The sequence below is a fragment of the Silurus aristotelis genome, assembly GCF_946808225.1.
Source record: "Silurus aristotelis genome assembly, chromosome: 14".
In the NCBI taxonomy this organism is placed as follows: Eukaryota; Metazoa; Chordata; class Actinopteri; order Siluriformes; family Siluridae; genus Silurus; species Silurus aristotelis.
The window spans coordinates 9,422,508-9,438,921 of record NC_139587.1 but is presented as its reverse complement, the minus strand read 5'-3'; the positions used below and the strand labels follow the sequence as shown (position 1 = coordinate 9,438,921).

At 38.7% G+C, this 16,414-nt stretch overlaps 1 protein-coding gene across 4 annotated transcripts in view; it reads right to left on the bottom strand.

The window, feature by feature from the left end:
• Positions 1–1,187: 1,187 nt before the first annotated feature.
• frmpd3 (FERM and PDZ domain containing 3) overlaps positions 1,188–16,414 on the bottom strand; it is a 147,459-nt gene continuing 132,232 nt past the window's right edge. For 3 of the 4 annotated variants that reach the window (XM_083560163.1, XM_083560165.1, XM_083560164.1), the window contains 10 exons: positions 14,951–15,058; positions 12,262–12,393; positions 11,961–12,080; positions 11,739–11,875; positions 10,701–10,827; positions 9,889–9,978; positions 9,629–9,808; positions 9,404–9,539; positions 5,413–6,279; positions 1,188–5,089 (listed from right to left, as the gene is read on the bottom strand). In XM_083560163.1, the coding sequence (XP_083416289.1) occupies positions 2,340–5,089; positions 5,413–6,279; positions 9,404–9,539; positions 9,629–9,808; positions 9,889–9,978; positions 10,701–10,827; positions 11,739–11,875; positions 11,961–12,080; positions 12,262–12,393; positions 14,951–15,058 (4,647 nt within the window). In that variant the 3' untranslated portion in view covers positions 1,188–2,339. The remainder of the gene's footprint in view (positions 5,090–5,412; positions 6,280–9,403; positions 9,540–9,628; positions 9,809–9,888; positions 9,979–10,700; positions 10,828–11,738; positions 11,876–11,960; positions 12,081–12,261; positions 12,394–14,950; positions 15,059–16,414) is intronic. The other variant, XM_083560166.1, reaches the window with a different exon arrangement.

The following is a 16,414-nucleotide window of genomic DNA, read 5'->3' as shown; positions in this document are numbered from 1 at the left end:
TATGACTCACTCTTAATGCATGTCATGGTGCCTTGGTCACGTTTCTTACCAACATCCGCTACCTTCTTAAAGAGGCTGCTCCGGCCGCTAACACATAATACATTACTGCTAAATTCAAACCCCCAAGCTAAGAAAATAAACAAAAAACAACGCTGTAGATTCACGTTTATTATTATATTTAGAAAATACCTGTTTTTATTATGGTCGTATCATTTTATTTTGATGTATTTATCCGCCACACCTTAAAGGCCGGTCCGTGAAAATATTATCTGACATTAAACCGGTCCGTGGCGCAAAAAAGATTGGGGACCGCTGACATAAAATATATTTTTTGAGACACTTTATGATGCTTGTTTTTTCCTCATAAAAACAGTTTGAAAAGAAACCTCTATTACAAGCAATATAATCAAAGCTATGAAGAAATTAACAGTTCAGATGCCGCTGGCAAAACTTAGGTGAAAGAATGTAATTTTACTATTCTTTATTGCTTTTAAACATGACCTTGCACATAGACAAAACACAGTGAGGGCAGACGCATTGACAGAGACCCATAAGAACTTAAAATGTCTACATGTACATAAAGGAAAAAAAAAGACACACAAGGACAAGCCGTATTTGGCGATGTAACCAAACCATGATTTCAAAGATATTTTCGGAACTATAAGTGAATATCACTGTATTGTGTTTTATAAAAATAAACATGTCACATGCTGTGTGTATATATTTATAGATAATATATATATTTGTTAAAATAGAGATACTATGTAACTATGATACATTACTGCTATAAATTATAAACTATACTTTACACTCATGTTTGAGTTTTTGCTTAAAAAAAATTGAAGGTCTTTGATAAATCTGTTGCTGTGTTATAATAATTTCAAAATGGTTTAAGCTGCACAATCTCATGTCCTTTACAACATTTTTTATAAGTTAACGAAGAGAACGCTTTCATGAGAAAATCTTACTTCAAAAGTTTGGTTTTGTATTTCCTTTGACTAACATTATACTCAGTCATATCCAATAACAGTCATCCGGCACATTGTTGACTTTATAGTATCCACTTCATGGAAATTCACATTAAAAGAGTTTGAAGTGTTAACATGCAAGACACCAGAACAGTGATATACACACAGAGGTGTGATTCGATTATTCTGATTATAAATTGCAAGATCAGGAGACACAAGTTTTCAGACAGAAAAAGGCTGTTGATTTTATTAAAATATATAAAAGGCTTATATTTGGGTTCTTTAATATACTCTGTGAGTGCACAATGACCACATGGAAATCCAAAGTGATTGCAAGTTTGATGTAGCGGAGAGGATTAAATGTCAAAAAACTGGAATCGGATTTTTTTTTTTTTTTAAGCCATAATAACATTTATACATGTATAGATAATTTGTCAATACAAGCATGAATTCGTGGATCAGATTTTATCAACAAATTGCCTGTGATCACATTGTTGCTTCTAAAACTACTTGAGGTGTGGCAAAACAAATTTATTTCATTCCAAAGTGAGTATTCTTCTTTTAACTTTCATTTTCTGGGGTGAGTTCAAGCTCAGTGGTGTATGATGAAAACAGAAAGGAATGTTTTATCAGTGAATTTGGATATCTGCTACATTGTCTGCCCTGAGCAGGTTCACCATTTCACCACCTTGTGAGTGGGCCATGTGTGTTCATGAAAATTTATTTCAACTGTGTAAATTTAGACTTTGTTTTTCAAATAGGTTAAAATGAGATATTGCAACAAAGGCGATACTTAAATTTCATATCACAACAATCAAAATTGTACAAACAAGCACATCAAATAACCATCTTTCACTATCTAATTCACAGAATCTGCTACTTAACATTTCTCTGCAATGTTTTTGCCCCAGGCATATATTCATTTTATGTAGAATTCCTCTGAAATATATATAGATTTATTTATTTTTTTTACACAATGTATTACTGCATGTGAGTAATTATTCAACACAGGAATAATTATAATGGTTAAAAAAAATCTGCCTTTTGACAAAGATAATCGCTATGTAAGTTTTAAGTGTGTAGCCCTGTTGATCATCCATACAGCAGAGGGCAAAGGATGGTACCATTGTTCTCCCTTTTTGGCACAATGTGTGTGCAAGGTAGTCAAAGGTCCTTTGTCTTCTGGACAGTTAAGCAACTTAGTGCTGACACAATTTTGTAAACATATCATGGTATTTTATGGAATTTGGTAAACATGGGTGCTAAAGAAAAGAAAAGAAAAGAAAAGAAAAGAAAAGAAATAGATCATCCAAGAGTGTTATGCAACACGAGTAAGTTTCCTCAAGTGATATATTGTGCAAAAAGGATGTGTTACTTGCTGGGCAAGGTTTTAATGGAACGAGTAAGAGAGCCCATATTGGTGGTGGTGGGGAGACTTGCACTCTTTGTTGGCAAGCTGCAGGAATGCCCCATTGCCTCCTCAGCAGCACGGAGAAGCAGAGTGTAGTTCACTGCAACCTCTTCTACCTTTCGTAGGAGCTGTAACCTCTGGGTTTCAGATCGTACACCTCGTACCAAGCGAATGAATGTCTGAGTTAGGCTGCACAACACCTCGAAGCTGGCTGTGACAGCACTTAGCATTCGTGAGGGACTTTTCTCAACACTTGCCACTCTTCTACATGAAGCCCTAAACTCTTTGAAGCGGACTGCAAGTTCTTGCTTGTATTCTACCAACTTTGCTGTAGGCATTCGTGGTTCACCCTCTATCTGGGGACTGTTGGCAAACTGTCGTAAAATAGAAAGCAATTCATTAGCATCAAGTTGTGCATTTAGGAAGCCATCGGGTAAACAGAAAGTTTTTCCTTGCAGGGTCTGCACTCGTGCCATGCTTGTTTCCAAATTGCCACAGGTCCGAAGGTCAATCTCCTGCGTTTGTGGTTCCTCCTCCTCCTCTTCTTCCTCTCCACTGCAGTCCTCAGCATCAAGTACCTGCAATGTCTTGCTGACAACTGGCATAGCTCTTGAATCAAGCTGCATCCCAGGTATGACTTGTAGGGGAATAGAATATGAAAGTTCATCTTTTTCGCTGCTCTCATCAGCAGCCTCGCACTTGCGATAACAAAAACAAAAGGAGCAACATTTTTCCCTGTCTTCATTCTCTTCACTTAAACCAAGTAGAACCTCATTGGTTCCATCTCGACTCTGACGGACAAGTTCTTCACCCTGGATAAAGAATACTCCTTTCTTTTTAGAATCTCCACCTTGTGTATAAATAGGTTCTATTGGAGTGGGAAGTTGTAGGCCTGTAGCCCGAACTCTTTCCATTTCCTTCTCCAGGCTTTTTGTTTTGGTTGTTTTAACCTCAGCATAAAGGGGTGTGCTGTCATTATCAATTTCCCCTATGCTATATCGTCTTTGTAATTTTTTGTAGTGTGGTGCTCCAGTACATTCTGAATGGGAGGTACAAGTTGGTAAACAGGATATATGTGTTTCGCTGAGTTCTCTTGACTCCAGGCTTGTGGAACGGATTCGTGTGGTTTTGATCTCCAAAGTTTGAGCTTGTGTAGCAGTTCCTTGAATGTGTGGAGATTTAGGTTTTGCAGGGGAAGTTTTAGAGATGGTTCTCTCTCTGCCTCTATGCTCCACTGCAGAACCTATGGGAGTATCAGGGAGGCGCATCGCCCTACACATCCTCTTGCAGTCACAGCTACGTCTCTGCTCTCGTGAGATACCGGGGACTTTCTGCACTGGGCTTGTGCGCAGCTGGCATGAACATGGAGTACCTGATGGGATGGGAGATGACCCTTGGGAAAGGAACTCTCCCTGTGATGTCTTAGGCTTTAGAAGCTCCTCGAGGAACTCTAGTTCATACTGCCTCACTTTCTGGAGCTGTGCACGACGTTCATCTGTCTCCCGACGCAGGCGAGCAGGAAATGTGGCTGAAATGAGATTTCTAATGCTTAGAAACGGAGCACTACGCTGGGACTTGCCTTTGCTGTTCGCTTGCTTCTTATACTCTGCTCCAGGAATGGTTGCCCCTTTTTCTCCACAGCTCAAAATATGTTTTGTGTTTACCAGGACCGGCACACTTTTGGTGTTTTTCTGTGGTTCAGCAACAACTGTAGATTTAGAGTTGTCTGTAGTGATCTCGCATGTGTCCTTCCCTTCCATTTTCACAGGCACAACTGGGGAGTACTTTGCTGGAGTGAGGACTTTAGGCTTAGCTAAGTTTATATCAGCAGTTCTAACTGTGCTGTCTTTGTTGATAGATAAATGTAGTCCTTTGGCACAGAGTCGCTCATCATCTTTAGGAGAGGATGAGTGCAACACTACCTTTTGGGTCAGTGGGTCCTTCTGTCTCAGTTGTTGCCCTGGTTCTGATCGAGCTGGACATGTGCAGAACAGATCATCAACTGGCAGTAGGCCCTTTGAACTTGAAGGCTTATCGGTCTCATTTGAGGCAACCTCATCATCTTGGCATATCTTGGTTGGGGAAATAATGGCAGAAGCTTTTTTATCCAGAGGCAAGGAAATGGGTAAGGCTTTATTGGTTGTATCTAGTGTTGTGTGGCTTGGACTTTTCTCCTTGACATTTTCAGAGATATTAGAGCTTAGCTTACCCTCCTTAGGCAATGATAACATCTCTTTCTTGACCTCAGAAGTGCCCTGTTCAAGAGTTTTCAACTTCTCTCCTGCAAGTGGAGCATGTTCTACAGAACACTGTTTAGCTTTCTCTAAATCTTGTTCATTCTTTATTACCTCTTCAGGCTTGCCTTGCTCTATTGAAACTCTAGATAGTGCAGTCCCTTGAGAAGAACTGACCTTCAAGGGCACAGTTTTACTGAGGATCACAGACCTAGGTGGACAACCGGCACGGATTTGACCCATAGAAAAAGCCCCTCCTCCAATCGCTTGTGTTGTGCAACCAGGAATTGTCAAAGGGAAGTCACGTCGACTAAATATGCGTTCCTTGTTAATGTGGTGGGCCAAAAGGTAAGCCTGATTTTGATGGTGCTTCATGGCAGAAACCATTTCTGACACATCTGTTAGCTCTGAGGAGTTGGTCTCATGTCCAGAGTCGAGTGAAGACTCTGGAGTAATGGCAGCCAGTACAATCAACCCTGTGGAGAGCAGAAACGGGACAAAATCAGGGTCAGGTTTTGACAAAAATTCTCGGTAAAGTTTGTGGAGCTATGCTTAATTTAACATTGTAAAACATTGTTTTATATATAAAGAACTTGATTGTTTTTAGGCAAAATGGAACTTTTGTAACCTTTGCACAAATTTTCATACAAATTGTAAATTAGTATTCCTGTATTGTATGTATTTATACATAGTCATGTTTAAAATGTTAAAATATTTTAAATAAATCCATTAAAAACTTGTATGCAACAAGCAGTTTGTGGACATCTTGCACTTATTAAGAAGTACTTGGTATGTCCACCTGCTGTCTGTGGAGTCTGTTGATGATGATGAGGGTAATCCTCTGATGCAGCAAGTGCTTCCAGTGCTTGCAGAGTGGACACTAAAGCATCATCGAGCTCCTGAGCATGGTCTCTCACTGTCCTTGGGGCCACAGTATCAATTAATGTCACAGGTACTTTCTCTTGAGTATCTGCCAGAGGTGCTGCAGCCGCAGTAGCACCAGTGGTGGCAATAGCCTTCCGATTCTTTTTAGCGTCATCCTCATCTGAGCTATTATCCCTAAACCCTGGAGGTGGTGCTGCTATTGCAGAAGGAGGCGGTTGCAGTTTTCCTCCTCCGTCCTCAATCTCTTCATCTTCCTCACTACCAGGAGGAGGAAGAGCCATTAGATCAACAGCTCCACTTTCACAGGAGGCACAGGCATTAATGCTTTGCAAAGCATGTTTTCCAGAAGTGCCCTTCTCTGTCATTACACCTCCAGCTTTAAGCTTTGCCTTGCAAGAGTCACAGAAGAATCTCCCTGTACGCTTTGAGTTCTCCATTGTTTTAGCCCTGCCTCTGAAGCCTGAGCTGTCCTGAGCTGGGCTCTCGAGTTCAGCCAGTGATTCAATACTTTTGAGGGTGGGATCTGACTTGGCACGTGAGCGGTTCTGTGACTTGGATATGAAGTTCTCGTTAATATCCAGCTGCTCCTCCGCCTGCATTTGGAGATCTTGCAGCTGCTGCTGCTCTTTCAAATGTATGTGACAGAGGCCAAGGTGTTGTGACGGTGGTGGTGCTGATATCTTCTGCGACACCTCTCTGGGTGGCCCCTCTCTCTCTTCACGTTGACTGCTACTTGACACAGAGGCCCCAGAGCGGGAATGAGGATGGGGGCTTCTGAAATCTGAAGAACACAACCATCAGAAGAGTTGAAATGGCAAGAGTTATATGGTAGATGGGCGTGAGTCCAGATGGGAAAAGCAGAGGCTGAGGGAGACCACAAATATGAAGGCTGAGGCAAAGTCTTTTGAAATGTCATGGGTTGTGGTCATCCCCACTGGCACATTAGGGTATATGGTGATAGCATCCAATGTATGGTTAAATATTATGGATGGATGTTCTCAGGTCAGAGTAATGAAGAAAAATCCAGAATGTAGTATCAGTTTGAAACAGAAAATGGATCGAACATCCATGGACTAATTTCAAATGAAGATGGAAAGTTCAAGAACAGCAAGAAGAAATGAGTGATTCTCATGACTGATGCAACGTCCAGGACAAAATTAAACAATTCAAAGAACACCCTTATGACAACTTTCTTAGGCACATACTTTTCATGTTATTAAAGCTGCTGTAAGTAGTCCCTGCAATCTTGCAGTGTTCCTTTAGCTAAATACAATCATGTGAAAATGAAAGTACACCCTCTTTGAATTCAGTGGTTTTATGTATCAGAACATAATATAAATTGTCGTGTACTTAAGTCATATTACACAGTGTCAGCATTTATTTTCAAAAATCAAACTGGCATAGAGAAACCAGGGGTGAAATACTTAAGTACACCTTATGATTTATTAGCTGGGATAACCTGAAATAATTATTTTATGTATTACTTTCAGTCTCTAACATCATTGTGGAGAAATCTTGGCTCACTCTTCTTTACAATGTTGCTTCAGTTCATTGAGGTTTGCGGGCATTCATTTATGTACAGCTTGCCTGCCACACCAATTCATTTAGTTTGAGGTCTGGACATTGACTGGGGAATTGCAACACCCTAATTCTGTTCTTTTTTTAGACAGATATGCTGGATATGCTAGGATCATTTTCCTGTTGACCAAATTTCGGCCAAGCTTTAGCTGTCACAAAGATGACCTCACATTAGACTGGAGAATACTGGTAAACAGAGTTTATAGCCAACTTAATGACTGCAAGGTGCCCGGGTGTCTGAAACCAAGCCCAAATCATTAATCCTGCATCACTGTGTTTGACATTTAGTATTAGGTGTTTTTGCTGATATGCTGTGTTTTGTTTTCACCAAACATGGTGCTGTGTATTATGGGCAGACATCTCTACTTTGGGCTTATCTGTCTATAGGAGTTTTTCTTGAAGCCTTGCGGTTTTTCAAATGCAACTTTGCAAATTAATCTGCGCTGCCATGTTTAATAAGTGAGAAGAGTCTGGCAACACTGTCAAACAAACCAAACTTGTTTGTCATAATGACAGTAAAGATGTCATGTGTGGTACATCTGAGTTTGTATTTACCTAATTTATGACCTGGACCAGATTAATTGTTGTGTCTTGATCTATAGAGTGTACTTTAATTTGTACATGGCTGTATGTAGCGAACATGTCTATGAGGCGTATTTTCCTTTTTCTCACCTCATCTATTTTAGTGATGATTATCAGGACAGTTTAGAATAGATTAGATAGAATAGATAATCCTTAAAAATTGCTTACAGCAGCTTTAAAACTCTTACATCAAATTAAAATAAAAGATTTACTTGTACACACACATATATATATATATATATATATACATACATACATACATACATACACACACTCACCAGCCACTTTATTAGGTACACCTTACTAGTACCGGGTTGGACCCCCTTTTGCCTTCAGAACTGCCTTAATCCTTCATGGCATAGATTAAACAAGGTACTGGAAACATTCCTCAGAGATTTTGGTCCATATTGACATGATAGCATCACGCAGTTGCTGCATATTTGTCGGCTGCACATCCATGATGCGAATCTCCTGTTCAACCACATCCCAAAGGTGCTCTATTGGATTAAGATCTGGTGACTGTGGAGATTATTTGAGTACAGTGAACTCATTGTCACGTTCAAGAAAACAGTCTGAGATGATTCGCGCTTTATGACATGGCGCGTTATCCTGCTGGAAGTAGCCATCAGAAGATGGGTACTCTGTGGTCATAAAGGCATGGTCAGCAACAATACTCAGGTAGGCTGTGGCGTTGACACGGTGCACAATTGGTACTAATGGGCCCAAAGTGTGCCAAGAAAATATCCCCCACACCATTACACCACCACCACCAGCCTGAAACGTTGATACGAGGCAGGATGGATCCATGCTTTCATGTTGTTTATGCCAAATTCTGACCCTACCATCCGAATGTCGCAGCAGAAATCGAGACTCATCAGACCAGGCCACGTTTTTCCAATCTTCTATTGTCTAATTTTGGTGAGCCTGTGCGAATTGTAGAATCAGTTTCCTGTTCTTAGATGTCAGGAGTGGCACCCGGTGTGGTCTTCTGCTGCTGTAGCCCATCTGCCTCAAGGTTCAACGTGTTGTGCGTTCAGAGATGCTCTTCTGCATACCTTGGTTGTAACGAGTGGTTATTTGAGTTACTGTTGCCTTTCTATCAGCTCGAATCAGTCTGGCCATTCTCCTCTGACCTCTGGCATCAACAAGGCATTTGCGCCCACAGAACTTCCGCTGACTGGATATTTTCTCTTTTTTGGACCATTCTCTGTAAACCCTAGAGATGGTTGTGCGCGGAAATCCCAGTAGATCAGCAGTTTCTGAAATACTCAGACCAGCCCGTCTGGCACCAACAACCATGCCACGTTCAAAGTCACTTAAATCACCTTTCTTCCTCATTCTGACGCTCGGTTTGAACTGCAGCAGATCGTCTTGAACATGTCTACATGCCTAAATGCATTGAGTTGCTGCCATGTGATTGGCTGATTAGAAATTTGTGTTAACAAGCAGTTGGACAGGTGTACCTAATAAAGTGGCCGATGAGTGTGTGTGTGTGTGTGTGTGTGTGTGTGTGTGTGTGTGTGTGTGTGTGTGTGTGTGTGTATATATATATATATATATATATATATTTCTTTTTTTTTTTTTTTTTTTTTTTTTTTTTTACTTCCATGGTTCAAAAGATTTTTGGGAAATAAAAAGAAATGCACTTTGTTGAAGGTAAATACCTTTGTGTTTATTTCGATAAATAAATAAAATCTAACAAACAAGCAAAACAAAAAAAAACAAGGATGTGACTACTACCATACCTGCCTTGATCATATGAGAATGAACAGGTGTCCTGTAGTAGATGGTCCTTTTGGAATCCACAAAGAGCTTGTAATACCCAGAAATCAAACAGGCAAAGTTTGATGCATCTGGCCACTCCATCAGCAAGACAAGGGGCTAAATATTTAAACAACAAATAACTCATATGTCTGAATATTCTAAATCCTGTAACAGAAAAACCAAGTCATTTGAATTTAGTGCCATACCTTAGCGTCAATAATAGCCACTTCTACGCGGGCTACTCCCTGGTGTTCCCGGAACAACTGCACCTTTGCTACACGGCTGAATTCGGCCAAGACTGTTGTGAGGTTATTTTTCAAATCAATGACATGACTGATGCCATGTCTAGGCCCTATCAAGAGTGTAGTGGCGGTATGTTTTTCATCCTTAAAAACAGAAAAAGAAAGATTTGCAAATGTTAGAGAAGAAGAAGAAACAATTATTATTCATCCCAGTCCATTCTTACCAGTCCAACTGTATGAAACAATAAGCCTCCAAATGGTGGAAGGTCATTTAGCACACGTATGTATTGTAACTTTCCTTGAAGAGGAGGCACCTGCGAAATAAACAAGCAAATAAATAAATAATAACACTATAAAAATACAATAACCTGACCAGCAGGGGGCAATGTGTTCCTATTTCAGCCTGACCAAAGACGGAGGATGGATGCGCATTCCTTTGGAATGACATACAATATAATAAGTGATATAAAGATTGCGTCCATGAAAATTGAAAAGTTAATAGAACTTTGGTCTGAAGAACTTAATCTGAACAGGCAAATAGTACAAAAGGAAGAATGTTTTCAAGGCTGGTTTTCTGAACAAGTGTTTGAACATCACTAAGGATGAAAGTAAAAGCAAGTCTTTGAATCAAATCTTAAGGCCTTGTACTCAAAATACGAGTTCTGCCTGCTTGCAATTGTTAAGTGGTGCATTTAAGTGAAGAAGTGTTTTTAATACCAATGTACAGATTTACTGTTATGCACTTTTACACTTTTAATTGCAAAATCTATAAGGTTCATACACCTTGTTAACTTTTTCTATTCCAATCCGATGGAGGAATTTGATTCACTTACATAGACAGACACTTAAATATTTATGAGTAATTTGTTTTGTTGTATTGTTGTTGTTTTTTTCTTTTTTCTTTTAAATAAACATCATATATCTAATCTCTGAAGGACATTTTGGTTTGAGCAATACTAACATACTAGACATTTTTACAAGTGCTTAATATGCCTAAACATTCCCACGCTACTATCTTTTCACATCGATTCTGTACCTTGTTGCCAGCAGGTGGAGGGTGCTGATAAGTCTTTAGAAGTTGGGAAAGGCTCTTGCAGACATTCTTCTCCTTGACAGTTGGCAACAAGGTAAGAGGAAGGAAAGGTTCCAGACCCCATTCTTTCCTAGAAAAAAGGTAAGGCAGTTGAGCTTTTATGTCTTTTCATGAACATGTATTTTTAGAAACACTGTTTTCTTCAAAGGTAGCGTGATGGCACAGTAGGCAGCATTGCCGATTCATAGCTTCGGGGTTCACAGTTTTATCCTGAGCTCAGGTTACTGTCACTGTGGATCTTTGCGTATTCTTCCTGTGCCCATGGATTCTATGGTTCCAAAAAACATACCAGCAGGTGGAAGCCTCAAGAATGTAATGCATGTTTAACTTAGAAATTGTAGTGGACTTTCAGAGCATTACCCTAAAAACATACACTATATGGACAAAGGTTTGTGGACACCAGACCTTCAGATTTGTATGTGCTTTCTGAACATTCCATTCCACATTTAGTTCTTAGAACTGTTCTGTGAAGATGGTCCACTTCATTTTGGAGTGTGCTTGAGGAGATTTGTGCTGATGTAAGGTGAGGATGGTGCAGTCAGCATTTCCATTCATCCCAAAGGTGTTCAATAGGGTTGAGGTCGTAGCTCCACAGCAGGCCTCTCAAGATCTGGCTGTAAAAGTCAGGTGTTCCAATACCTTTGTCCATATGTTATAGTATGGTCCATTTATACTAAATCCCCATGTCTAAGTAAAAAATATATGCAGTAAAGGCACAAAATATGAAATGTTTAAAAAGGAACGACCACAACAGCAACAAAGAAATATTTCTCACAGTGTATTCCTGGCATTGGTCCAGCTCTCGGATTCTGGACTTATTGAAGATAAATGAATGATAGTGCTCTTTATTGCCTTGCGGTATTCTTGATCTGGGAACTCTGGTACTGTTCAATTTATAAAGCCCATGATTTAATACTCAAGGTAGTATCTGTCATTTATGAGGAATTGGTTCATATTGCTAGAGCTTGATTTAGGACTTACTCGACATGCTTAAGGGAGATCTTCTGATTGGGTCTCGCCACTGACACTGTGATGTAAATGTGGAGGGCTGCCAGCTTAAGTGTTATGTCTGACTTCCAGTCCATTCCGAATCGTTCCTTGATGACATCGTTGCGACTCTGTTTAATATCACACGTGAGACGTTTCAGACGAGCAAAGGATCAAAGTAGAAATATTTCATGGTAAGAAGTAAAGGACTTTAACCTGTATGTACAAGTACTCAAATGCAGCAGGATCCCTCCTCAGTAAGTCTGCAGGGTCTTTGGGGAAGAAGCAGATCCGAAATAGGCAGCGCATCCCCTGGAAATAGGTTCTGTGTACCACCTGAAGTAATATAATAAAATTTGGTGTTCAGAACATGTAAAATCTTTCTGTACTGACAATGTGCAGTACAAAGCTTTTAATAAATAGCGAAACCTTTCATGAATGCATGATGCAAGTAAAAAGTATTGTAGATTATAGAAGTGACAAAAGTGTGGTGTTTCCAGAGCAAAGACAGACTTACATGAGAGAGAGGTTGGCTTTCCTGTAGCAGGTGCAGTCTCTGTTTGTGATCGAGTCCTCCAGACTCCAGAACCAGAGCAAAATGCTCGATGTAGCGTAGGGAGAGGCGGTCCTGCAGTGAGGATATGACATCCTGTCGGAAGAAGTAAGTTGTTTTGATTTTTAAACATATTTGTTCCTTGAAAATACATGTAAGCCCCGATTTAGATAAATATAAAGAAATCCGTTCATTTGGTTCGACCCAAATGACATAAACATATCACTCTTTTCAAATGTCACCGTTTTGTGGAAAATGGGGTTTTTCTGCATTTAGCAAGTAGATTGGATATGCTGAATTGCCCATATACATGATTGTGTGTGTGCTATGTGTGTATGTCTGTACAAGGTGCCCTGCAGTGGTCTGACGTCTCATCCTGTGTGCATTCCTGCTGCATAGCCAGATTTCCCTGGATCAGTTTCAGAGACACCACAACATAAAGTGGATACTGAAGATGATTAAACGAAAGTGGAATAATAATGTGAAAATGTTATCTTGCCCAGGCTTACACCGATTGTGTAAAGACCAAATTTAACAACAACAATTGTAAAAAAAAAATTGTCTGCCTTAAGACATATAAAACTGATTTCCTCACACAGTGCATGTCAGACTCCTATCAAACTGTTGGATATCTATGTGCCATAGACAAATGGATATCTGCCTAATCAATTCAGTTTATGGCAATGATGTTCCAGTGCCACAGTCAGAATGGAATCTTTTAATGCAGTTTCAGGTAAGACATTAAAATGCTATCACTTTAAGTGCAAATGAGATGCACGCACGTGTTTTATATATATATTAGGGCTGTCAAAATACATTTTGTTCATTTCATTAACATGCGATTAATGCAGTGTGCATTTCTGTTTGACCATTTTTATAAAAAAATTAAAATATAAAAAAAATAAATATTAAACAGAATTGAACCCCTCAATCCCTCATGCTTATTCACGATGTCCTTTTTTTACTCAGAGGTCTGATCAAGCACCAAAATCCACCATGATGCACACATCCAGCAATTAAAACCGTCCATGTGAAAACATTGGGTTCCGTTCCGTTCATTTCCTGATGATTTACGTAAAATTAAAACACTAATTTCTTTTACAAGAATATTTTGTCTTCATGCTCTATGTTGAGTATTAATTATATAACATTATATATAAAATTATATAACATTTGTCCATGCCCATGTTGATTAAAGTATTAAAAACTATTAATCGTGAGTTAACTCATGACATCAACATATTTACCATGTAAAGGTTTGTTCTATGGAGGCAGAGATGTACCTTGTCAACATGTTTGACATTTACTCCAACAATGCAACAATGGAATCGATTGAACTGAGATGAGCATTCATCATGATCCTTCATACTGTATATAGGAACAGATGTGCAGGGGTTCTTGGTGTCTCATGGCTGTGCTTGGGAAAAGGTCTTGGAATATAAATGAAGGAATCATGTGTTGTACGCAAACACTGTATCCTTAGTGCTTCTGAATGCTTCCTGCTGAGGCTTAAGCAGATTTGCATTGCTCCTACAGGGCATCATAGATCCATATTGATGTGAAGCGAATAATTACATGTGCGCTCAGTTGGGCTTTTGTGCACAGGGTCTCAATCACGTCCAATGGCACAGTTACTGATACGTACAGGTTTGCTAAAGCAGCACTCTGCCCCTCAAATTATGCTAATCTGTTTTGGTAATATTGACTGACTGCTAAATCAATGAAAATGCTATTGGGTTCTCTCACTGAAATAGGATTTTGCCTCACTGAGGATCACATCTGAACATTTCACTCTGTCTTTTCCTTCACTCAAATGGCTGTTGCTTGTTAGCTATTGCATTTTACAATGTAATTAATTGAAAAAAAATTAAGTTGGTAGTAATATTTTATCGTCACCCACTTATCATCCTCTTTGATCCCTGGATTGACTGTAGACGTGCATTGAAACCGTTTGCTTTATCTGATTATTTTTCTTCCTTGCTGCTAAATCCATTCAAAACAATGATCCATAAGCCATTCTATGAAAATAAAAGGCCTCTCCAAGGTTGAATTAGTGAAATCAGTAATACACTTTTTATGCTTTTTTTTTTTTGTTTAAATTCACATTTTATTTCAAGCAAGTCCAGAACAATTACAAGCAGATGCAAGGTTTTTTTCCTCCTTACTACTAGATGAAGGGCTACATCAAATTCCCCCCTTTTTAAATGTGTGAAAATGTTTAAAAATGAAGCTTAAATAAGTCAGCTATGCGATGTCTGTGTCCTCCTGATGCGCCAGTTAAAAGACACTAATTGTTCCTTCTACTTTCAGTCATATGTCATTGACAAGAGTGAGTCATTTAAATACCAGTAATTAATTGCATTAATGTGCCAAGAATTAGGCTCACAGTGAATTTAATGAGTTTAAGATTTTTAGCTTAGAGACTAAGGCTTTATGAATTGCAAATGCTATGCTATTCATCATGTCTCATGTGTAAAGGTTTGGCATATTGTAGTAGTTCATAGTGATTCAAAAAGGAATTACTGTAGCAGGTTTTTGCACTCAGAGTTTCTCTTCATGTTGAATGCTTGGATATGGCATTATTCATTAATCACACACTGAATGCCCTGAAAAGGCAGTTTTGAAACACGGCATCGCCCAAAAACACGCTTACCCTGACTGTGGTGCGGCTGTCAAAAGTAAAGGACTTGATTTGCCCATTCTCCAGGAACACCTTCAACACATTTGGTATGAGCAGCAATGAGTCGTCTTTCAGCATGGTCTAATGGAGAGTATAAAGAAAGAAGAAATAGTACAAAAAAGAAGACCAGAGAGACTTTTGCATAAAGAATATGATCATTTATATGCACAGTAAGGACATTAAATCAGTTAAAAGGGAAGGGGGAAATATAAAGGTTATGAGAATTATAACTTGGCAATGAGAAGGGAGAAAAGTACAATATTCAATCAGACAACAGTAAAAAGGACAAGGACTGTTACAACTTGCGATGCAAATTCATTGAAGCAGTGATGACAGAATGAGGATAAAACTATTCTTTTGCAGTCTACAAGAGTACACGCTAGAACAAAGTCCAATTTATTTAATTTCTCCAGTGCATCTTTTTAATATGTATGCACAATCAAGACATTGCAGCTGAATTTATTCATGCTGAGTTCTAGCTCAAGTTCACTATGGTTTCCATGACTTTCACATCAATTTGAATACTTGGAGGAAGTATTTTCTAATATTATTAAAAGAATGTCGTGACTGGATTATTTATTGCTGTAGTTTTATTGCAGCGCTGTTAATATTGACGCTAGACAATTTACTTTTCATGAGCAAACTGAATGGGGTTACAATAAAAAATATTCTCGTTCAGAATGCGATTGATCCATTAAACTTTACGTGATGCGTAATGACACCGTGACCTATTACCTGTGTCTTGTACCAAAAACTTAACAACTTAAAAATTATTTGCTGTCAAACAAAATAGATTTTCCTCTTACAATTGGCTCAATGGCTCATATACACTTAAATGCAAACTGAAATGATTTATGTGGCACTTTTTACGTAAGCAAAATTCTATAATAAAGCATTACATACATTGTTATACTGTATGTTTTATATACTGTATAGTACACATTATATATGAAAATCATTTGTAGCCACTTTACAAGCACTTATCACACACTAATACCATTATCAAAAAGTCAGTCTCAGTTTGTACAGTGCATTTTGAAAGGGGTTCTATTTAATTAAATAGTCTCCAATAGTAGTCAATATTTAGAAATGAAAAGTAGACACAGTTTGCTATAAACTATATCTATGCAATAGAACTTTTGCCCTACACTGGTATAGGTATTAGAATTAAAATAAACAATTTTATTTACGCTTTCATTTTCTTATTTTGGATGTGTTACATATCTTAGAACATGCCACTTTTGGTGAAAGACCAGCCAATTTTTAGGTATGGTTGTTTTGTACCACAGTTTCTTTAATTTTTTGTTTTGGTTTTGTTAAGTGTGATTTCTCCTTTCAGTCTTCTCTTCAAGATTTGCTGCTAAATTGAGTTTAGGTCTGATGATTGACTTGGCCAATTAAAACCTTTTTTTATGATTTGTGTCATTCTGTACAATC